This window comes from Hemicordylus capensis, chromosome 14 (assembly GCF_027244095.1).
Source record: "Hemicordylus capensis ecotype Gifberg chromosome 14, rHemCap1.1.pri, whole genome shotgun sequence".
NCBI lineage: Eukaryota > Metazoa > Chordata > Lepidosauria > Squamata > Cordylidae > Hemicordylus > Hemicordylus capensis.
The window spans coordinates 15,970,668-15,995,156 of NC_069670.1; the positions used below are offsets into that span (position 1 = coordinate 15,970,668).

Below are 24,489 nucleotides of genomic sequence, written 5' to 3' on the forward strand. Positions count from 1 at the left end.
TAGACGTTAGCCTTCAACTCCCAGAATCCCTTCATATTGGTCATTGTGGCTGGGGTTTATGGGAGTTGTAGTCCAAGCACACCTGGAGGGCCGAAGCTGATCAACCCTCGTGTAGACAATACTGAGTGAGGTGGACCAATGACTTAACTCAGTATAAGGCTGCTTCCTGTGCACCTGTCCTATTCATTTGGGGGGATGGGGCCAAAGTTTAGTGGGAGAGCTTCTAGTTTGTATGTAGAAGGCGCTGGGTTCACAGTAGGGATGTGCAAACGTGTTCAACATCAAAGCAGTTCATGACGTCAAAACATGTTCAACGTCGACCCCGGACCAGACCACCACCCCAGCCCACTTGCGTACTGGCCCAGTCCGATTCGAACCAAATCAGACCAGCTGGTTCCATGCACACCCTTAGTTCACAGGTCTGACCATTAATGGCAGCTTCCTGTGTTCCTATTTTCTTCTTCTCTTTTAGAATACCTTTCATTTCTTTTCTTTGGTTTTTAGAAAGAAAGAAATATCTACTGCCATCACCACCCAAATATAATCTGGTGCCCCTTAATGAACTGGGTACCTCCAAATGGACCCAGAAATCTAATGTTCCAATACCTGAATCCTCCTGAAATGTATAAACCTATATGGGAAAAACAAAGAGAGGCCTGAAGTGGTTTTTTAAAATATGAACACTGGCTAAACGTTTATATGGAATTTATCTGTATCCCACACAAAGTCCAATAGGGCCGCCCACCAAAAAAAGAGAAAACCGCCTTCTGTGACTGGTGCTCCTCAACAACTGTCCAGAAGGCCTTGCCTTATGTTCTGTTGCTATGGAAACAGCTGCATAGTAGGTCCTTGTCATGATCAAAACTGGAACCATTCCTTTTGCGAACCACCACCACCCCTTGCAAACAGCTTCACCCATTCCATATTTACTTAGAGGGAAATCTGTATTTAGTAGGGCTTACTTCCAAGACGGCATTCCAAAATGTATAGCGTTAAGGAACATTCCGGGAAGAAGGAAGGCAATCTGGGTGTTTCCACTTCATTAGCTGATGCCAGCATAATTTTGTTTTTTGCTCTGAAATCTTTGGGGTAATTAGAGTAATCTTGGATGTGATGAAACCAGCCGATTTTGATAATTAAGATCATGAGTGCAAAAGGGTGTCTCTCAGCCATTAAGGACACCGTGAGCAGAGTATAAAAGCCTCCGTCTCTCCACAATCAACCATCAACTTATCTCTTGCCTTCTCTTGCCTTCCTACTCCTTCGAGGAACAGGTAAGCTTGGCTTGTTCAAGCCGTTTCATTTATACTTCCTGAAATATCACTTTACTGAGACGGTTAGCCTTGTGAGATGGATGCTTGCATTTCCATCTTGTGCTATGGGGTTCTTGGATTCATCACCCAATATATTTCTGGGGGTGTTTGAGTCTTCGGATGGTCCAGATGTTGGCTGAGAAGCTAAACATTCTCCTCACATTTGGGCTTCTTTGGGTGTATCTATCTTACACACTTTAAATTAGTTTGTTATCCTCTCTCCCCCATGAAACCTAAGGGATTTTTGTTGTCTGAGAAGGGGCTAGGGACCTCGAATGGAATCCAAACAACATTTCCCAGGATTCCTTGGAGGAAGCCATGACAGTTGACACTGCTATGAAATTATTATCATGCTTTTGGAGTGGTGGAGATGGCTGCTGTCAAGGGGTGAATAATATCTGGGCTTAATCCCGGAAGACCAAACTTGGTGAAGCAGAACAAAGGAAGCTGCCTTCTACTGAGCCAGACCTTTGATCCATCTAGCTGATTGGCAGTGGCTCTCTCAGGTTCCAGGCAGGAGTCTTTCCCAGCCCTACCTGGAGATGCTGCCTGGGACCTTCTGCATGTGAAGTGGGTTCTCTGCCATGGAGAGATCTTCAGAAGTCTACAGCTTGAATACATTTTGGATGCACAGAATCTGTGGTTGGGCATTCTGGGAGCTATAGTCCAAAAACAGTGGGAGGGTCAAAGTTGAGCAGCCCTGCCCAAGCTCTTCACTTGGTGGATATATATGAGAGGAGTGTGTAGTGGTCAGAGGCCTGAATATGAGCAAGGGTGGAATCCTTGCTTGTGAAGACAATGCCACCAGAATTTGGCCAATCCAGATTGGAAATTCCACAGGGCTTTGGAGGTGGGGAAACCCTCTTATTACATGCAAGCCAGAGGAAATGAAGTGAAATGAAATTCTGAAAACCTCACCAGGTCTCACTGGTGGCATCTTGGCTCCTGTGATGGTCCGAGCAAAGTAACAAGATCCACGACTGAGTATCTTGAGTAAGAGTTCATTTCTGATGCCTTCTGTTCTGCCAATCTTACAGACTCACCTCCAGCTTTCCAGCCATGGTTTTTAACTGCGGACCAGCCTGCACCGTCCCATCCTGTGCTTCTACCCCAGTGGTCAGTTTCGACTCTGCAAGGAATGGCTAAGGCTATGGCCTTAGTGGTCTTGGCTATGGCTATGGCCTTGGTGGCCTTGGCTATGGAGGTCTGGGCTCTGGCTATGGAGCCGTCAAAACTTCTGGCAACCTGGGCACCCTGGCCGGAGTCATCCCTTCCCCCTTCAACCAGATCCCCCCAGCAGAGGTCGTGATCCAGCCTCCCCCCTTCTTGGTGACCATCCCAGGAGCCATCCTGTCCGCTAGCTGCGAACCCGTCTCCGTGGGAGGCATCACTCCCTGCGCCATTGGTGGTTCCGGGATTGTAGGATCCGGTCTCTATGGGGGTCTGGGTTATGGTTATAGAACCCTTGGAAGGAGGAGTGGATATTTTGGAAAGAGGTCTCTCCTGGGGCGCCGTGGAAGCGTCTGTGGGAATGTGTGCATATAAACCTATTAGAGCCAAGAAGAATTTCCACATGACCATAGGAACGACCAGGAATGGGCAGCCATGACCTAGAACCATAACTGACGTCAACCCCCTAGATTCAGTCATGCTAAGAGTCTGCTCTCCCATCCAGCGTCAACAGTAGTTTCCCATTCTCAGCGTGTCTGAAACTCAGGACCCAAGTTTTCTTGACTCTATTTTCCTGTCGCCCTCCGAGTCCCTCCAACATTTTCATCTCTCTGTGCTAATTTCGCTCTCTCATCTCCACTAAGATGTAGGCTTCTCTCTCGGGGAAAGAGCCTCTGCGTTTGATGTCTGTACATGAATCTGGAAAGATTTGCCGGCCTCGGACTTGAAGGAGAGCCCTTGGTTTCTTTCCTCTTTGCTTGTTCTAGAAGATACTAAATGAGGAAGCTGTTCAATTTCTGCACGACTCCTGCTCTTTTTTGCTATTACTGTCAAGTGTACTGCTGTTTTTCATGCCTATTAAAGCATTTTCTGCATCTCAACTCCAGTGTCTATGAATTTGGTTTCTTCACATTCCTGTATGTTGTACACCAGTAAAATGGTTAGGGCCAAGTCCAGAGGCCAGGTCCAGAGGCCTGGTGGGGTGGAAGATCCTAGGAACACAGAAAGTTGCTTGATGCTGAGTCAGGACCCTGGTCCACCTCGCTCAGTATTATCTGCTCTGACTGGCAGCAGCTTGTCAAGGTTTCAGGCAGGAGTCTTTCCTGGCCCTACCTGGAGATGCCTCCTGGGACAGAGCCTGAACTCCTGAATGCAAAGCAGATGCTCCAACCCTGAGCTACAGCCCCATCCTCTAAGCATCAGGAATGAGTGATTGCTGTTGATGTATCTCCCATAGCTAAACAACACAGGAGTCCTCACCACTTCTTGGCATTTTGGCTAAGATCACATGTGAACTGAGGGATGTGGCTTAGCTTATTAGGAACATAGGAAGCTGCCATATACTGAGTCGGACTATTGGTCAATTTAGCTCTGTATTGTCTCCACAGACTGGCAGCGGCCTCTCCAAGGTTGAAGGCAGGAATCTCTCTCAGCCCTATCTTGGAGATGCTGCCAGGGAGGGAACTTGGAACCTAGATACTCTTCCCAGAGCGGCTCCATCCCCTAAGGGGGGAATCTCTTACAGTGCTCACACTTCTAGTCTCCCTTTCATATGCAACCAGGGTGGACCCTGCTGATCTAAGGGGCCCAGTCATACTTGCTACCACCGGACCAGCTCTCCGCTCCTCCCAGCTTGGGTGCCAGCTCCTTTTGGGCTACGACATCAATCATCCCCTTTGTGACTGAGGATGATGAGATTTGTAGTCCAGCAACATTGGGGAGCCCCAATTTGAGAACCTTTGGCATAGAGAAAGACTCAAGGGGTTACTATCTCAGTATTACTATCAGTTTTTATTACAGCCATTGGCCAACCAAGAGATAAAAATCAGAATAACAAATATAACTGATATGCACAAATAGTGGCTAATAATTACACACAATGCAACAGTATAGAAGCAGGGTTACTATCTCCCCATCTCTTGCATACAGAGCTTTAGACTATAGCCTTCCTCCCTCAAACCCCCGAGATTTCCTCCCTGCTCTACTTAAGCAAGCAGTTCATTACAATCAGATAGATTAGCTACAGAACAATCTTACAATATCCTAGAAAACACAACTTCCCGCACCATAAGGTTTCTCGGATGGATGGATGGATGATGGATGGATGGATTGCTGTCAAGTTGGTGTCGACACTTAGCGACCACATCGAGAGATTCTCTCTAGGATAATCTGTCTTCCACTTGGCCTTGAAGGTTTCTCAGTGGTTCATTCACTGTCGTCCTCATTGACGAGTCCATCCACCTTGCTGCTGATCGTCCTCTTCTTCTCTTTCCTCCAATGTTCCCCATCATGATGGACTTCTCGATGGGGCTGGGTCTTTGCATAATGTGACCCAAGTATGATCGTTTGAGCCTGGTCATTTGTGCCTCGAGTGAAAATTCTGGATGGATTTGTTCTCTGATCCATTTGTTTCCTTTCCTGGCTGCCCATGGTTTCCCTATCTGTAGCCTTATCTACTGGCTAGCTACTGTTAACTAGGGATGTGCACGAATCAATTTTTTTCATTTCAATTTGGAATCACCCCTGATTTGTTTGGGGTCTGAATCTGACCACCCAAATCACCCCGGATTCCGTTTGTACCCGAATTTTCCTAATCTGCTTCTGAATCTTAATTGATTGGCTAGCTACTGTTAATTGCTGATGGGTTTTAACCCATTGCCTGCATTGTGAGGGAAAGCAGGCTTAATATTGAATAACTAGAGCTTGGCATGAAATTAATCTTCTCGACCGGGAAGATTCAATGACAAGGGAGTCATCGATCTATAAGAACACTGATTATAAAATTGGCGGTATAAGAAAACGTGTCCCTACTAGACTAGTATTGTTCCTTATTTAGGCAAAATTGGAAGGCGAGGAAAGCTGGTCTTGTGGTAGCAAGCCTGAATTGTTCTTGTTGCTAAGCAGGGTCTGCCCTGGTTTGCATTTGAATGGGAGACTACACATAAGACATTCCCCTTAGGAGATGGGGCCGCTCTGGGAAGAACACCTCCATGCTTGCAGGCAGACACTCTCAAGGTCCCTCTGTGCCATCTCTAGTTAGGCCTGCAAGATACTTTTGCCTGTGACCTTGGAGAAGATGCTGCCCATCTACGTAGACAATACTGAGCTAGATGGACCCATGGTCTGACTTGGTCTAAGGCAACTCCTTATGGTCCTAGAACACAGGCACATAGGAAGCTGCCTCAAACTGAGTCAGACCCTTGGTCATCAAGTTCAGTATTGTCAGCACTGGCTGGCAGCAGCTATTGCAGGCAGGAGTCTCTCCTAACCCTACCTAGAGATGCTGCCAGGGACTGAACCTGGAATTCCCAGCATGCAAAGCAGACACTCTTCCACTGAGCTATAGCCCCAAACCCCATGAAAGCTTGCTTGACTACTAGGAGGGCCCAACAGGAGATAATACCAAGAGTTGCACTGGGTTATGCCCTTATAAAAGCTGTTAAATTGATACCCCTGAAGGGTCATGAGCTGTTAATTGGCATGGCTGTGGTGGGAGGTGGGGAGTGGGGAGTGGTGGCAGAGACCCACACATGATGCAACAGGACTATATCACCCCTGAGTATTGGCCACTGTGGAAAACCATTGGTCCATCTAACTCAGTATTGTCTACACTGATTTGCAGCAGCACTCCAAGATTAGAGACAAGAAACTTTCCCAGCCCTACTTGGAGATGCCAGAGCTTGAATCTGGGACTTTCTGCATGCCAACATTCGGATGTTCTTGGAACCTTCTGCTCTTCCCAGAGCGGCTCCATCCTGAAGGGAATTTCTTAAAAGTGCTCAGATATGGTCTCCCATTCAAATGCAAGCAGAGGAGATCCTGCACAGCTAATGGGACAAGTCATGCTTGCTACCACAAGATCAGCTCTCCTCCCATTAGGGGGATGGAGAGGTGGGGTTATGGCTCCCCAACTGTGGCAGCTATTTCAGTGGTGGTGGGGCAGAGATAGTTTAGTAGAGGGGAAGCGAAAACAGAAACTTAATAACAGTTTCCCCTTCCAGCTGCCTTGTCAGTTCTTTGAACTTGGGGAGCAGTGCCAACTGCCCACAGAACCTCACCCTGTTCTTTTGCAATGCCAGTCCAGTCCAAAATAAAACAGAAATTATTTATGATCTGATAATGGATGAGGGATACAATCTGGTGTCTGTTACAGAAACCTGGTTGAGGGAGGCTAGTGGCTCAATTTGGTCCCAGCTTCTCCCTCCAGGACACTATTAAAAAGTCTGGGAGCCAGTGTAGCAGATAGTGTTAGTGTTAGTGTTAGTGTTAGTGTTAGTGTTAGTGTTAGTGTTAGTGTTAGTGTTAGTGTTAGTGTTAGTGTCAGGGTCAGGGTCAGGGTCAGGGTCAGGGTCAGAATCAGCTTCAAGGTCAGTATCAGGGTTAGGGTTAGGGTTAGGGTTAGGGTTACGGTTCATATCAGGTTAGGGTCAGGGTCAGGGTCAGGGTCAGGGTTATGGTTAGGGTTAGTGTTAGGGTTAGAGACTGGCATTATTTGGCCATTTTCAAAGGGAGCCCCACATACAATGCACTGCAATGATCTAAACAGAAGTTTACCAGAGCATGGGTATCTCGCTAAACGATCTTTTGAGAGGAGAGCTTAACATATGCTAGCAAACATAAATTGTCCACTTTGCTAATCAACATTTGCTTTGTTTTGCACTTGGATGAGTGACTATATTTGAGCAGGGTACGATATTTCCCTTAGGGGATGGCACCTTAGCTCAGTGGAAGAACATTTGCATGCCTCCATGCAGAAGTTTGCAGGTTCAATCCCTGGCAACATCTCTAGGTAGGTCCGGGATAGTCTCCTGCCTAAAACTATTATGGGTAATACTGTGTTAAATGGACCAGTGGCGGGACTCAGTATAAGACAGCTTCCTCTGTTCCTGTCTTCATCCATGTAATGTCTCAGGCAGTGCATCAGCAGTGCTCCAAGAAGCTACTGAGGCTTTATGATCTGGACCGATGAGCACCTCCAGCTTGCAAACCTGGCCCTTTAGGGGGGATGCCGCCCCATCAGGAGTAGGATGGACATCATTCACCCCGACAGATTAACCCCCCAAAACAATATCTCCATCTTCTCTCTGAGTCTCAGTTTGTCCACAAAGAACTCATTAAAAGCATCACAGCAGAACAAAGTCTCCGAGGGTTGGTTCGAATGGGAAGGAGCCTGAATCAGACTCCTCACAACCCAGGACAGCTCTGTTGGACACGAACCCCCAGAAGCAATGTGGGCAGACCAGAATTGGGGTTTTGCCGCACACACTGCCTCCGCATAAACCTTCAAATGGGCTCTATGCTGTGTCCTGTCACATTCAAGACACATTCTCCTCCACTTGCACACCAGTCACCTAACTTGCTGCTTCAGACCCTGCATTCTTCATATATGTTCAGCTCCTCCTACATTTCACTCAATTTCTATTTGGAAATGTGCTGTTATCCATCAAGCCTCATCTTCTGCCCCACTTAACCCCCAATGCACATTGTCGCAATGAGTCCCCATTTTCCCCACCTGGAAGTGGGATAGTGAATAGAGGTGGAGAAGTCCTCTCCTCAGCTTGTGTGCCCTTCCTCTCCACACTTGCCTCTGAGCCCTCCCACCTGTGGTTCTGCGTTCTCAGTCCAAAGCCCTCCCTGAGATCTGGAGACAGCCCCCACCACACGGTCATAAATTGGGCCGGGGGGTTTCAAGCAGACCAAGAGACTCGTGTTAGAGTGCAGCATGGATTTTATTGAAAAGGAGTGGAGGGAACAATTGTAGGAGATGAAGGTTGTGAAAATGATACAGGCAAGCTCAAGAAGAGAGTGGGGCTCCGTCTTGGAAAGGAGACATTCAGGAAACAAAGCGGAAAGGGGGGCAAGAAAGTGGTAGCGGACGTTATTACAGGAGCTGGAGGCTGGGATGATGGTCCCGGAACCTCACAGCTCTTCTCACTCCGGGTATAGATGCTCCATCACAAAACTCGATGGTGGCTGTCCGTTCCTGGTCATTTCTGCTTTCATGGGGATCTTCTTTTCAGCATTAAGAGGTTTATACACAGATGTTCCCACAGACGCTCCCACGGCGCCCCAGGAGAGCCCCCCTTCTAAAATATCCACCCCCCCTTCCAAGGGCTCCATTACCGAAGCCAGAACCCAGGCCGCCATAGAGACCGGCTCCTACAATCCCGGAACCCCCAATGGCACAGGGAGTGATGCCTCCCACGGAGACGGGCTCGCAGCTAGCGGACAGGATGGCTCCTGGGATGGTCACCACGGAGGCGGGAGGCTGGACCACGACCTCTGCTGGGGGGAGCTGGTTGATGCAAGAAGGGTAGACTCCGGCCAGGGTGCCCAGATTGCCAGAATTTTCGACGGCTCCGTAGCCATAGCCCAGACCTCCATAGCCAAGACCTCCATAGCCGTAGCCAAGACCGCCGTATCCAAGACCACTGGAGCCTGCTGACCCAAAGCCAACAACAGGGCTGGAAGCGCAGGAGGGGACGGTACAGGCTGGTCCACAGTTGGCCATTTTCTGCTGGAGGTAAAGCTGAAAGAAAATAGCCTCAGTACAGTGAACTTTGTACTATCAGGAGTGCAGGAGATATTCTGGCTTTCGAAATCATTGGCTGTAATTTCCTACTGTCCTTCAAGTCACCTATTTCCGTCAATACCTCAAGTATAATAACAACAACAACAACAACACCATAGGGGCCACAAAAATCACCATCAGCCAATTACAAAACGCAGCTTTACTGGGAACAGCCTATATTCTGCGACGATATCTATAACAACTGACAATAAAATTCAGCCATCCCAGGTCCTTGGGAAAGACTCGATGTCTAGATAAAATGAACCAGTCAATGAAACCTGTCTGACTGTGTGAATAAATAAATAATAATAATAAATAACAAAAAAACCCTGCTTTTCAACAATTTTTTCATATAGAAAAATAATAGTACATAAATAAAGATGGCTGCCTCACAACTGGACAGTAAACCTAGATTTTTATTGTTTTATCTTTCACGTTATGTTGTGAATATATCTATGCATCTGAGAGACAGACTGCCCTCTCGTCATCTCTTCTGCCTTGTGGGCTTCACCCTGCTGCTGCACAGACTGTCTGATCCCTTGCTAAGGAGACATCTCTGGTGATCTGTCAGCAGGTGTGCTTTTCCACACATTTCCAAATGTGTGCACAGAACAACGCTTGCCAGGTTTGATCTCGAGGCAGCCAGAGTCCATGATCAGAACTCTCTCCCTCAGAGACCAGGGATGTCTGCCGTTCAAATACGACTCAGGCACAGATTCTTATACAAAGAAATCTTGCATCAACAGAGCACATTTTAGAGTGCCTGCTACAACATCTAACCACCTGCAAAATGCTTATGTCACTGGGATTTCAACCAATCTGTCCCAGTCCATGGTTGTGTTGCTCTATGAAGCAAAGCACCAATAGCTGTCCCTTCCTTTTCTTTTCCTGTCTCTCTTTCCCCCCTAATATCAAATCTCCTGCCTTCTGTCAAACATCTCCCCTTTTCTTCCTTCTCTGTTAGGAAAGGAAAAAGAAAAGCAGTGATGTCCCATTTCTCCTTCCTTCCTCTGAGGCCGTCCATGGCAGGAGGGGAGGCTGGGTGGCTGTCATGCCACCCCTCCAAATCGGCCACCCGAAGAGGCCTGATTCCCTATGCCACATAGGAGGGGCAGCTCTTTAACAGATCTGTTCAAAGTGCCTCTTGACTTACCTACAGGAGTAGAAAGCAAGAGAAGGGAAGCAGATTGAGTGGAGCTGATGGAAGATCTCAGGATGGGGAGGCCTTTTATACCATTTTCTCGGTGTCCCATGCTGGCCCCACCGTCAGCTTGGAGACACCGCATTGTGCCTGTGGTTTTAATTAGCAAGCAGCCCAGAGCCATTTGAGAACTGCATCATGCCCCCAAATTACTTTAATGACTCTCAAAGGAGAGGTAAAGTGTTAGCATTTTGACAGACCTGCACATTGTGGCTGGCACATTTCTGACACTTTGATCTTCTCCTTTGCATTCCTCAGCAAAAATGCATTTCCTTGTTTCCTTCTTCTGTGGCACTGAAATCAAGAGGAGTTGGGGCCCTCTTCATTCTTCTCAAAAATGGCTGATCACAGGGGTTTGCATCCAGACTAGGTAACTCAATGGTACTATTCAGGAGTTACTCAAAAGGACACCTTAATTTCCTTGGGATGTACGTTCACTAATTTAGTCAGTTTCAGTGAGTTCCAGTGAAATACCTGCCCTGTTTCATGCCCCAGATTCCATTTAGGATCATAAGAACATACAAAGATCTGACCTAAGGCCCATCTCCCAGTTTCACACAGTGGCCCACCAGATACCTTGACAAGCCACACAACCAGGAGATGAAGGGCTTCCTCCTCTCCTTCTGGCCTCCCATACTTGGAGGCCTCCTGCCTCTGAGCCTGGATGTAGCCTCTGGGCTTGAAGACAAGTAGCCTTCAATAAGCCTGTCCCCCGTGAATTTGCCAAATCCTGCCTTAAAGCCATCAAAGCTGGCAACTATCTCTACATCCCATGGCAGAGAGTTCCACAGATTTCAGTTTATATTTGTGCATTATCTGGAATATTCACAGGCCACTTTCAACCAACCAAAGTTCTTGAAGTGGTTTCCATAGGGAGAAGAGGGAGAAGATGGATCCCTCTCCCAAAGGGCTCTCAACCAAGGCAGCGTTGGATGTTGTAAAAATCCCCGTTGTACAGTGAGGAGGAGGGAGGGAGGAAGTCCCGCCCTGCCACATCACTCACCTGCATGCCTTCCTGCTCACGCTTACAGTGGGACTTGTCTGAAGAGCGCAGAGCCCTACCCGTGATGGTGGGCACATCCATGAATATGAGGGTGGATCGATCCAACATCACCATCACAACAGTACCTATAATCACATAATCGCTTCCCTTTTCTGGCAAGCCCTTTCATAACCATGAGTGGCGTGGCGTGTGGATGATCGATGTAGCAGGGGTGGGACCCCCTCCCCCTTCATTCTGCTGTGGGGCTTTTGGCTCCAGTGGGGCTTTTGGATAACATCTGAAGGAAGTTTAAGTAACTCTCCAAACGACATGCCGCAAGAGGACCTGAAGAAGGTTTCCTATCCGCAAGGGGCTGACAATCTTAAAAAGAGACACAAGGGAAATAGCAGCGACAGCCACTGGTGGGATGATTTCCAGGGCTGGGTAAGGACTCTTGCTCTCCCCCTGTGCAGTACAAGAGAGCCGCCATTTTGAAAAGGCACCCCTTAACCGAGCTAGCAGGAATCCCTGACCTTTGCCTGAGGGGTAAAGGTCATATATCATTGATGTCCCATCTCCTCACTCTGCTTTGGAACCCAAAGAGTTCCCAATGTGATTCCCAGAGCAAAAGCAGAGCCCCCAGGGCATGGGGCACACAGTCTAGAAAGTAACCCCAGGGATACAAGCAGCAACAGCCAGTGGGAAGGAGGCTTTATTTGACTGAAGAGGAACAGTTGCTCTCCCTCTGCTCAGTACAAGAGAGCCGCCATTTTGAAAAGGAATATCATGGTGGGCTGAAGAGGGACAGTTGCTCTCCCCCTGCTCAGAACAAGAGAGCTGCCATTTTGAAAAGGGATATCATGCTAGGCTGAAAAGGGACAGTTGCTCTCCCCCTGCTCAGTACAAGAGAGTTGCCATTTTGAAAAGGGGATATTACTGCTAGGCTGAAGAGGGACAGCTCCTCTGCTCCTTTAACAGGTGTCTTTTTGGCCCTGTTGGCGAAGGGGAGTCCCAAGATGCCCGGATGATGGTTTCCTGTCCCAAACAGGCTTACAATCCAAAAAAGAATCCAAAAGAAACCGAAGAAAACCATGAGCAACAACAACTGAGAGGGACCCTCTGATGGGCTGTAGACGGCCTCAACCCACACATTTATCTCAACATTTCCAGCAAACCCTTTGAGGTTTTCCTCAAAGAACTCAAAATGGTTTTGAAGGGACCAAAATGAATGTGTGTGGCGTAGCTTCTCTTGAAAAAAGTAGAGGTGTTTTGCCAAAAACAAACCCTCTAAATTCAGCTCATCTTTTCCCAGCCTGTAGGCAGCAAAAATTTGGAGGAAATGTGTGAGATAATTCTCCAAGGGTTATCCTCAGTAAGGACCCTGAAATCCTCCTTTTTGAAAATTCAGCTTCTCTTTGCATGAAATTCAGCTTCTTCTTGCCTGAAATTCTCTTCTGAATTTTACCTCAGAACCAGTTCAGTTCCAACCTCAGCATTATCTCTGACCTGTAAAGTCCCAGCAAGAACACAAAAGATATCTTCTTTTTTTTATCTTCACAAAAGCTAAACTCTCCTGAGCTGCTGATGCAAGAACATCAAAGATTTTCATTCCCGCCCTCTGGGGATTCCCATTCCCTATTTCTCAACATCAAATAAACTGAAGTGAGTTCAAGTCAGCAGATTTAAAAAGGAGAGATAGAAAAAATAAATGTGTGGAGAGGTGCTGGATAATTAGCATTGCATTTAGACAACTTAATTCATCACCACAGCTATGCAGATGCACAGTAATTTTGGGACATGAAAGGAAACTTGTCAACAGCCAAGTCTAAGGTTAGCTAGAATGATGGAGCATCCAAACCACAAGAGAAGCGGGGGAACTGTATAAAAGCTCCACGTTCCCTCTGTCCTTCCATCAGCTTCATTCGACTCTCCTGTCTTCACTGCATCCTCTCAGAGAAGCCGGTAAGTCCGTTTTCTTGGTGGTGTTTGGATAGAGTCTCGTTGACAAAGAGCTTGGTGGATCTTCCACCTTGAGTCTTCTGTTCTTCAGAATATGGAGTGGTTGACAGCTAGTCTAGGATTACTGTGCCACTGAATGCCAGGCACTGGGGAACTAAACCGGGAAGGGGCTATTTCCTCCGTGCCTGCCTTGTGGACTTCTCAATGCCAACATGCTGGACCACGGCTGGAAACAGGAAGCTGAACTGGATGGGTTTTAGTCTGATCCAGCAGTTCTCTTGTGTTTCTTCTCAGAAGAATAATGGACACTGCCTTATATTGAGCCAGACCATTGGTCATTCCAGCTCAGGACTGAGGACTGAGTTAGACTGGCAGCAGCTCTCCAAGGTTTCTGGCATGGGTCATTCCCAGACCCACCTGCAGATGCTGCCAGAGAACCTTCTGCATGCAAAGCAGATGCTCTGCCATGAAGTCTACACTGGATGGCACCGGTTCTCCAAGGTTTCAGGCGGGGATTTTCTCAGCCTCACCCGGTGGTGCTGCCAGGGATGGAAGCGTTCTGCATGCAAAGCAGCTGTTACACCACTGATCTACAGACCCATCCTCTTGCTCAGGGCTGCTCAACTTGGGTCCTCCTGCAGATGTTGGCCTACAACTCCCATAATTCCTGGCTGTAGACCACTGTGGTTGGGGATTCTGGGAGCTATATTCCAAAAACAGTGGGAGGGCCAAAGTTGAGCAGCCCTGCCCAAGCTCTTCACTTGGTGGATATATATGAGAGGAGTGTGTAGTGGTCAGAGGCCTGAATATGAGCAAGGGTGGAATCCTTGCTTGTGAAGACAATGCCACCAGAATTTGGCCAATCTAGCTTTGAAATTCCACAGGCTTTGGAGGTGGGAAAACCTTCTTAATGCATGCAAGCCAGAGGAAATGAAGTGAAATGAAATTCTGAAAACCTCACCAGGTTTCACTGGTGGCATCTTGGCTCCTGCGATGGTCCGAGCAAAGTAACAAGATCCACGACTGAGGCAGAGAGTATGAGTTCATTTCTGATGCCTTCTGTTCTGCCAATCTTACAGACTCACCTCCATCTTTCCAGCCATGGTTTCTAACTGCGGACCATCCTGCACCGTCCCATCCTGTGCTTCTACCCCAGTGGTCGGTTTCGGCTCTGCAGGGAATGGCTTAGGCTATGGCCTTGGTGGTCTTGGCTATGGCTGTGGCTTTGGTGGTCTTGGCTCTGCCTATGGCCTTGGTGGCCTTGGCTACGGAGGTCTGGGCTCTGGCTATGGAGCCGTCGAAACTTCTGGCAACCTGGGCACCCTGGCCGGAGTCATCCCTTCCCCCATCAACCAGATCCCCCCATCAGAGGTCGTGATCCAGCCACCCCCCGTTGTCGTGACCCTCCCAGGAGCCATCCTGTCCGCTAGCTGCGAGCCCGTCTCCGTGGGAGGAAACACTCCCTGTGCCATTGGGGGTTCCGGGATTTTAGGATCCGGTCTCTATGGCGGCCTGGGTTCTGGCTTGGGTTACGGAGCCTTTGGAAGTAGGGGTGGATATTACGGAAGGAGGTCTCTCCTGGGGCGCCGTGGGAGCGTCTGTGGGAACATCTGCGTATAAACCTCTTAATGCTGAAAAGAAGATCCCCATGAAAGCAGAAATGACCAGGAACGGACAGCCACCATCGAGTTCTGTGACGGAGCATCTAGACCCGGAGTGAGAAGAGCCACGAGGTTCCGGGACCATTCTCCCAGCCTCCAGCTCCTCTATTAACGTCCGCTACCCCTCTCTTGCCCCCCTTTTCCGCTTTGTTTCCTGAATGTCTCCTTTCCAAGAAGGAGCCCCACTCTCTTCTTGAGCTTGCCTCTATCATTTTCACAACCTTCATCTCCTACAATTGTTCCCTCCACTCCTTTTCAATAAAATCCATGCTGCACTCTAACACGAGTCTCTTGGTCTGCTTGAAACCCCCCGGCCCAATTTATGACCGTGTGGTGGGGGCTGTCTCCAGATCTCAGGGAGGGCTTTGGACTGAGAACACAGAACCACAGGTGGGAGGGCTCAGAGGCAAGTGTGGAGAGGAAGGGCACACAAGCTGAGGAGAGGACTTCTCCACCTCTATTCACTATCCCACTTCCAGGTGGGGAAAATGGGGACTCATTGGGGTGATGTGTCCACCCCACTTCTGTGTGTGGGGGAGGGGTGAATGTGTGTAAATGTGTGTTGGGGGTTAAATGGGGCAAAAGATGGGGTAGCAGCTAGCTTGCCCCCTTCCCACAGAATGCCCCTGTAAACATCTTTAGATGGCAGAATTCCAGATTATACTGGTCACAGGGAGGGAGGGAGGGAGGGAGTCCCCCTGCATCAGAACTCCTCTGTCTGCAGTAAACAAAGTGAAAAATAATTCTGCACATGCCCAGCAACAACTTCACCCATAAGAGGTTTTCTTTAAGGTTTATTTCCCTTTGCAGGGAAACAACTCTGCACATGTTCAGAGGCACTAAGTCTCAGGTGACAAGACGACAGGTTTATTAGCAGAAGGCGGCATCTCTAAACTCCAGGGAGAAGATGAACAAAACCACTTCAAAATGAATGCTGATGCGGGAAACCACCTTTTCTTGACTTTGTTCCTTCTTACGGCAGCAAATAGCCTGGATCCGTGGGTTTTAATTAAGCAGAAGCTCTCGCGTTAGCCCAAACTGGCTACTGTTCCTGTTCCTCAGAAGACTGAGTTCACTCAAATCCTCAGGTCAGGGCAGTTTTTAAATTAATTAAAACAGAATTACAATGCTAAACAATATAGATCCAGACACAAACAGCAAAACAAATTGCAGGCAGGAGTCTCTCCTAACCCTACCTAGAGATGCTGCCAGGGACTGAACCTTGAATTCCCAGCATGCAAAGCAGACGCTCTTCCACTGAGCTATGGCTCCACACCCTGTGAAAGCCTGCTTGACTGCTTGGAGGGCCCAACAGGAGATAGTACCAAGAGTTGCACTGGGTTATGCCCTTATAAAAGCCGATTAAATTGATACCCCTGAAGGGTCATGAGCTGTTATTTGGCATGGCTGTGGTGGGAGGTGGGGAGTGGGGAGTGGTGGCAGAGACCCACACATGATACAACAGAACACCATACTGCTACCCCACTGGTTGAACCACAGTGAAATGTCCATAATCATCAGTGTTATTTGACCAGTGGGGGACGTCTCGTTTCACCTGTGGACTGTTGGACGTCTAAAATCTTTGCCCGTTGCATGTCTGCCTCCTATACAACTCCAAAGGGGACCTGGGACTTTCTGGGGAAGAGAAGATATCAGCTACCAACAATAGTGTCATCTTCTCCCAGTGCAAATGGGTGTCTCATTCCAAGCACTCCCAAGAGATCCCCAGCTATAAGGAGACTACCTTCTAACCAATGGTCCCACTGATGAAACATCACCCCCTTGGTCTGGGCTCTCTGCCAGCAACCTGCCTAGCCAAGAGATGCTTATCTTTGGAAGCTGTAACACTTTACTGGCTGCTTGCTTTGTTTCCCCTCTCCTCACTGTGAATGGTCACTAACTTTTCCTGTCTCTGCTGCTTACCCTGTGAAGGTCTGTATCCTTTTTCTCTCTCCCAGAGAGAGCTGGTTTTGTTAAAAAGGCAGGTGGCACCCACTCCCCAGTATGGAACTCATTCTAGTAAGCCACAATACATTATCGTGAACTTTATTCTCAGAACCACATTTCTACAAAAGTGATTGCAGAAAGAGTGTGTGTGTGTATGTGTGTGTGTGTGTGTGTGTGTGTGTGTGTGTGTGTGTGTGTAGAGTCATGGTGGAGATGAATCTGAAACACAATATTGCATTATTGTGACTTGTAGGTATCACAGAGCAAAAAGGAAGTATTACATTCTGAGTGGTGTTCTTGACAGTTTCGGAAGAAAGCTAAGGTTCCCTTGGCAAGTATCCTGTTTCCCAGAATAGCCAACCTTCAGGAAACCCACAAGAAGGGTGTTGAAGGCAGTAGCAATCCCTTGCTATTTGCCCATTCCCTACACAGCAACTTCTGCTCAGAGGTAGACTACCCCTGTGGCAGGAGGTTTCATTTATCTGCCACAGGTAACCATTCCTAGACTCCCCCTCCATAGAAAAGTCTCGCTGTGTTGGTCTTACCTGCTGCTCCTCTGAGAAGAAGTCGAGAGGGAGAGTTTGTCAGGGGAAGCTGTAGAGATCTCTCTCAGAGCACTTTAATACCATTTTGGCCCAAAACGGTAGTAGTTACAAGACACCCCCATGATGCCTGAGGGATGAATCAGCCTGCCAAGACATTTTTGTGGGTTCATCATAACACCAGTTAACTTTATTGTGCCACCTGCCAGGAACATAATCAACAGCTCATGCTACAACTTAATACCTCATGGGTGTATCCAGCCCTCTTTTCCTCTTCATCTCCATGATCTCTTTTTCTCTTACTATTTCCTGGAATGATTTAGATATTCATTGAACACAAGGCTGCAAATTTTGGCATGCCAGCTCTTTGTTGGACTACAACTCCCATCATCCTTAATGATTGGCCACTGTGGTGTGGATGATGACTGTTGTAGTCCAACAAGCACTGGAGGGCATATAATGCCCCACCACATCCAGTGGCAGTCCAAGACCTTTGCTGCAGCATTCCCGGTAACCGGGATTTCCAAATGTTCTGGCCTACAGCTCCCATCATTCCCAGCCCAAGCACACTGTCCCTGGGAATGATGGGAGTTGTAGTCCACAGCATCGGGGAGTCCTTGGTACAGGGAACACTGCTAGTCATCCATCCAATGCAGAAAAGGTGAACCCTGCTCAGCAGAGAGGACAATTCATGCTCATTTCTAGGGATCTGCGAATCGATTTGGGTACAAAACAATTTGTACCCGAATCTACCTGTTTGTGGTGATTTTTGGACAAAACAAATTGCCCCTGTGCTAGCTGGCCAGATTTGGGTTAAAAACACCACCCAGATTTCGGACCCAAAAGATTTGTCGATTCAGACCTCCATTTTGTGGCGATCCCTCTTGCTGTCTCCATTTTGTGTCAGGTAATTCTTTTTAAAAATCCCACCCTCCCAAGCTTCAGATTGGTGACTTACAGTGTGCAACGACCGCCTGGAGATTCCCCCCTGATTTCAGATTGGCTAATTTCCATTCAAATCTTGTGTTGCCAGGGGTGACTGACCCCATATTGGCTAGGGGAAGAGTCAAAGAAGGGACAAGGGTTTGAAGGAGGGGTTTTAAAATGTATTTAAGGAGGCAGGCAGCCACCATTTAGTTCCTGCTTTCCTGATTGAGGAAAAGAGAAGAGAATTTTTTTCACCCCCTTGCTGCTGCTGAGAGAATCACTGCCTGCGCCTGCTCTCTGTGCAAATCGATTTGGGTACAAACCGATGTGTACCCGAATCTAGCTGTTTTGGGAGATGTGTGGAGAAAACAAATAACCTCTGTGCTAGCTGGCCAGATTTGGACCCAAAACAAATTGGGGTTATTCGATTCAAGTACAAATTGATTTGAAAAAACCGATCCTACTCATTACCACAAGGACTGCTATGGTTCACCTGAAGCAGGGCACAAAATGGCACCCCCCTCATATATGCATCCTCTTCCCCCTTTTATTTTATAGGAACATAGGAAGCTGCCTTATACTGAGTCAGACTAGTGGTCCATCTAGCTCAGTAAATCCATCTTGCTCATTATTGCCTAAACAGATTGGCCCTATCTTGAGGATTATACCAAAAAAAAGAACCCCAAATAGAAACTCATAATCAAGAAATATGGATAAATTGGATCCTATGATACCACAATTTATTCAGTTATAAACATTAAATAATGTCACTATCAGGATACTGATCCCAATCACAAATAAAATACCTATCAAATAGATGCACTCAAAAGCCATATATAAATACATAAACAAAGTTTCTTTGAAATAAATTGCCACCAAGTGTTGAAAGATATTTGAATGCTATCACAGAACCTTCACGGAAACCTTCTTGCTCATTGAAAAACCATAGGGAAAGTGGGCTATGCCTTCCTGCCCTGGATGGTGTGCTTCCTGGAAGCATCTGATTGGCCACTGTGGAAAGGAAGATGCTAGACAAGAAATGGAGCTTTGATTCAAAGATGGAGCTTTGGCTTTGATTCAAAGATGGAGCTTTGGCTTGATTCAAAGGATCTTCACATGCTCCCCGTAAAGCAGGGCTACACAACTTTGGCCATCCTGCCATTGTTGGAAGACAATTCCCATGATTCCCTTCCACAGTGGCCACTTGACTCCCTTAAGACAGTCACAACCCCTTCTGCTTCTGTGGGGGTAAAGTGTGCCATCAAGTCAATTTCGACTCCTGGCATCCACAAAGCCCTGTGGTTTTCTTTGGAAGAATACAGGAGGGTTTTACCATTGCCTCCTCCTGCGCAGTATGAGATGATGCCTTGCAGCATTTTTCTATATCGCTGCTGCCCAATATAGGAGCAGCAGGGATTCCAACCTGCAACCTTCTGCTTGTTACTCAAGCATGTCCCTGCTGCCCCACTTAAGGTAGCTGGTGTCTAAAACCGTCACCGTGCTCAGGGAACATAGGGGCACCAGGAATATACTGCAACATTTGTTGTGGGTCCGTGTGTGTGTGTGTGTGTGTGTGTAGTGTGAGAATGGGAATTTGGTTTATTCCTCTGCAGGTATTTACTCATCTCTGGAATTTCTGGCTTGATGATTCATTCTCTTATTTGCATCTCAAAGACACCACATTTTGTGTGCCCTGAAGTTTTACCCTGTACAAATATTTGCTGTTTGGATGGTTTGTTGTTGTCAAGCTAATTTTAAAAGATCAGAGCCCAGATTAAGAGAAGTAATGCTCTTAATTACCATACAAGCTAGAAACTGGTCCTACCCTCAACCTTGAACGGATGGCACTGATTTCCCAAACCAGCCCATCAGCAGCCCTGGATGATGACTATACAGACAACAAGCCCCAGAGGGGCAAAATGACACTATTGCAGCCCGATCTTTCTCTCTGACAGCTTAGCAGTCAATGGCATCTTTTTGCTAATGGCCCCTAGTTCTTTCAGGTCAGGAGGAGGTGGTGGGGCTGTGGCATGATGAGAGAGCATCTGTGTTGCCCACAGAAAGTTCCATTTTCAATCTCCGGGTATGACTGGGAAAGACTCCTGCCTGAAACTTTGGCAAAATCACTACCAATCAATATAGAAAATCCAGAGCTAGATGGACCAATGATCCATCCAGCTCAGCCTTCAGTAAAAGACAGATTCTCATAAGGGGATGGGGCTGTAGCTCAGTGAAAGAGAATCTGCTTTGCATGCAGAAGGTCCCCGGTTCAAGCCCTGGCAGCTCTCCCCCTGCTAAGCAGAAGAGAGATGCCATTTTAAGAACGTGCCCCCTGGCCTACTGAGGATTCTCATACTGGGTGTCAGAAGAAGACCTGAAGATGGATCTCTGTCCCAAAGACCTCCTAATCTGAAGAGAAACTCAAGGGAAACACCAAGAATATCCACTGAGGGCAAGGATGCCAGGCTGGGCTGAAGAGGGACAGTTGCTCTCCCCCTTACTAAGCGGAAGAGACTTACCCCCTCATTTATTTATTTATTTATTTTAATTATTTAATATTTATTTTTAAGCGTCTCTTGCTTTTAACCATGGGGATTGGGGAAATACTCACCTCCTTTAGTTGAGGGGTATGACTAGGAGCCCAGATGCGCAGAAACCCATTTTCTTTGGGGGCAGATAATTGCACCTGGAGCGAAATAAAGTGATGAATGAGGTACTGCAAGCTGGGACAGAAGGCCTGATGGGATAATGCACCCTTTGGGGTCCGAGCCCATTTCTTGTTGCTGTGCAGGTTGACCATTTGGGAGGCAGGAAACCCAAATGCTTGACACCCAGCAGGAAGTGGAAAACATCAAAGCGTCAGCTTGGCCACAAATTGCTTGTCTCCTCACACCATTGAGCACTGCTGACTTCATGATCTGCCTGTTAAGAATTAGACTGTTCAGCTAACAACCTGCATTAAGGATTCTGTCCTCTATTACACCCACATCCTCGGAGCATCAAAGCTACCTTGCATGTATCCCCTTGAGGAGCTTAGAATCTTTTACCCAGGTGGCTGTCTAAGCCCAAGGGGACCACCTCCCATATGATATCGCTATTCCCATCTGGCAGCAGTCACAGTTCCATCATTAAAATAAATAAATTTAAATTCCGACTTCATATTGTGCAACTCTTTGATTTCCCTACCGAGGACTGTCGCATGAGAATAAAGCTCAGTTAGCACATCGGCCTGGAAGGCACACAGGAAGATGGTTTTCTTCAGACATCTGCTCAAGTGTGTTAATAACAGGGTGGGGGGTGCATTTGTTTCAAGGGTGAAGCGAAACCCAGCCAAATAGGGATGTGCGGTTCGGTCCGGATCCGGACCGGTTCGTCCCGAACCGGTCCGGATCCGGCGGCTCGATCCCGGACCGTATCGGGCCCTTCCGGGACCGAGCCGGACCGAATTCGAGCCGGTTCGGTACCGAACCGGCTCGGGTTTCCCTAACCGGTTCGGGAATGAAATTGAGTCTCTGAGTGTCTCTTTAAAGTTCCAAGTGTGTCCTCCATTTTGTGTCTCCTTCCCAAAACTTTTGCTCCTCCTTGCATCCATTTTGTGATGCTATTTCCAGGCATTGTATTGGCTGCGCTATTGATCCTTGATTGGCCAGAATGAGTCCTTTGGTCTGGTAGGCTGCTTGGCTGTTGCACTGTTGAGAGCTGGCACCCTGTTGGCCGTGGGGGGAGTGCAAAGGTGGGGGCTCCCAAAGGAGGGAATTTCAAACCTATATAAACCCAAGCCTCTTCTCTGGAAACTTCTCTTGGCTGCAGTTGTGGGATCATCTCTGAGACCTGCTTGCCCTTTGCTGGCTGCTCTGGTGTCTCTGTGAGTCCTGACTGTGTCCTGTGTCTCTCTGTGTGTGCTCTAATCCTTTGTCCACCTGCCCTTTGTGACTCTCTGTGTGTCTCCTCTCTCTGTCTGTCTCTTGTCTGTATACTGTGTGTTACTTCACTTTACTTTCTTCTTAATTTCCCCCAATTTTCCCTGTTCCTTGTCTGTCTGCTTTTCTCCCCCCCTCCCCCCCCCCTTTCCCTTCTCATCCTTTGGGCCTACCCTCCCCCTCCCCCACTCCCACCCACTGCATCCTCATTGCTTTAAAACTTCTTCCATTAATTATTGCTCTTTGTCCTGCCTTGTTTTTGTCCAACTTTTTGATTTTCACATTGCATTGCATTGGTTTCATTTATATATTGCTTGCTGGTTTTGCTTAAATTGTACCATTTTGTTTGTTTCTGCTGACTGCTGCTGCCCTGCAAGTTGGTTCCCTGAATCCCTCCCCCCCACCCCCAGAGGATTCTGTTGTTGTTTCTTGTTGTCCCATATAATCAGTTTTGGTTCCCTGCTCCCAACTTGCCCCTCCAAGTCCAACCACACCCCACCCCAACCCCACCCCATCCAGCCTTCTCCCAAGTTTGCTGCTGCCAAACAGAGTCCAGTTTTCTTTGCTTGCAGTTCCACTTAATCATTTGCTATTATTAATTTGCAGCAATTGTGGTTTCATTGTCTCTGTTCACTTAGTGGCCCCCCTCAGAGTCTGTGTTTGGTTCCCCCTCCCCACCACCCCACCCCCAAGTTTTTTCTGCTGGTTAGAGTCTTTCTTTTCATTTTTTTTAAAACTTCTGGCTTGTGTTCTCTTGATATATATTGCTTTATATATTTTGCTACCCTCCTCCTCCTCCTCCCCCCCCTGCCTGCCCCCCCACCCTCCCTCCTCCCAGACCCTAGCCCAGGCCCAGCTCCTCCCCCAACCACCCTATCCAGCCTAATCGCTGCTGCTGCCCGAGTTGTTCCAGTTTCTCCTTTGCTGTTTGTTGTTGCCCCCTCCCCTTCCCCCCAACACCCCTCTGCCACACACTAGCCCCCAACCACACACACCCTCTCTGCTCCCCCACCCCACCTCTTTTTCTCCTTGCCCCTGACTCTCTCCACTTACCCCAGGCCCCCTGCCACACACTAGCCCCCAACCACACACACCCTCTCTGCTCCCCCCACCCCACCTCTTTTTCTCCTTGCCCCTGACTCTCTCCACTTACCCCAGGCCCCCTACCACACACTAGCCCCCAACCACACACACCCTCTCTGCTCCCCCCACCCCACCCTCTTTTTCTCCTTGCCCCGACTCTCTCCACTTACCCCAGGCCCCCTGCCACACACTAGCCCCCAACCACACACACCCTCTCTGCTCCCCCCACCTCTTTGGACCGCTGCTACTGCTGTGTCCTCCCCCCACACCTGAATCCCCCCTCCCTGCTGCGCTGCGCTTCTCCTCTCTCCTCTTTCTCTCTATCATCTCTCTTTCTCCTCTCTCTCTCTTTCTTTTCTCTCTCTCTCCTCTCTTTCTCTTTGTCCCTGCCCCCCCTTTTCTCTCTCTCTTAGTCTTTTCTCTCTCTGCTCCCCTTCACTTTCCACCTCCTCTCCCACAGCTGCAGCCGCACACAGTAGCCTACCCACCTGGCGGCTGCCATCGGTGTTTTTTTTCTTTCTTTTTATAGTTTTTGGTTGATTTTGTCTCTGCTTGGGGGTGAGTTGAGCGACACAAATAGTGTTGTCTCCTCACTTCTGCCCCTCCATCGTTGTTGAACTACCCCGGTTGCCTGTGTGCCTCGTGCGGCCGCCCTGCTGTGTCCCAGCCCAGGGTGGATGGCTGGCGGCGGCGAATCCGTGACCAGCAGTGAGCGGCAGGAGAAGGACCGGAAGAAGAGGGGTTAGTGCGTGTGCGATTGTGCACCTTTTGTTGCCGCTTTCTCTCCCTAGCTGGCGGTTTTAAATAGGGACACCCCTATTCTGAAATGCATTTGGGTGTGGGGAGGAGGGAGGGAACCTTGGAGAGGAGATGTACTGTTGTAAAACTTGTGTCTTCATGCCCATGCCCAGTAAAGAAATTGCTGCTGTGTGTTGCGTTGCATTGCATGCGTCTTGCAGGTGGTTTTTGAACAGGTGCCTTCCAGAGTGCTTCCTTGCCTCTGGGGCAGTCTGAGTGGGGTCCAGGGTTCTGATGCGATGCTGCCACTACATGCTGGGCCCATGCCATGCCAGAGTGCTTCCTTGCCTCTGGGGCAGTCTGAGTGGGGTCCTGGCTGGGCTCTGATGCTGCCACTACATGCTGGGCCCATGCCATGCCAGAGTGCTTCCTTGCCTCTGGGGCAGTCTGAGTGGGGTCCTGGCTGGGCTCTGAT

At 48.3% G+C, this 24,489-nt stretch overlaps 2 protein-coding genes across 2 annotated transcripts; one reads left to right on the top strand and one right to left on the bottom strand.

The window, feature by feature from the left end:
- Positions 1–8,319: 8,319 nt before the first annotated feature.
- LOC128337331 (scale keratin-like) lies at positions 8,320–8,994 on the bottom strand. The gene has a single exon (XM_053278193.1). The coding sequence runs from the start codon at positions 8,992–8,994 to the stop codon at positions 8,515–8,517; it is 480 nt and encodes a 159-aa protein (XP_053134168.1). The 3' UTR covers positions 8,320–8,514.
- Positions 8,995–13,035: 4,041 nt separating this feature from the next.
- LOC128337332 (claw keratin-like) lies at positions 13,036–15,095 on the top strand. Its single transcript, XM_053278195.1, has 2 exons — positions 13,036–13,199; positions 14,276–15,095. Exon 2 carries the CDS (start codon positions 14,298–14,300, stop codon positions 14,814–14,816), a length of 519 nt encoding a protein of 172 aa, XP_053134170.1. The 5' UTR covers positions 13,036–13,199; positions 14,276–14,297; the 3' UTR covers positions 14,817–15,095.
- The last annotated feature ends 9,394 nt before the right edge of the window (positions 15,096–24,489 follow it).

Coding starts and splice junctions, on each gene's coding strand:
- LOC128337331 (XM_053278193.1), bottom strand. CDS start 8,994: ATGGCCAACTGTGGACCAGCCTGTACCGTCCCCTCCTGCGCTTCCAGC.
- LOC128337332 (XM_053278195.1), top strand. CDS start 14,298: ATGGTTTCTAACTGCGGACCATCCTGCACCGTCCCATCCTGTGCTTCT.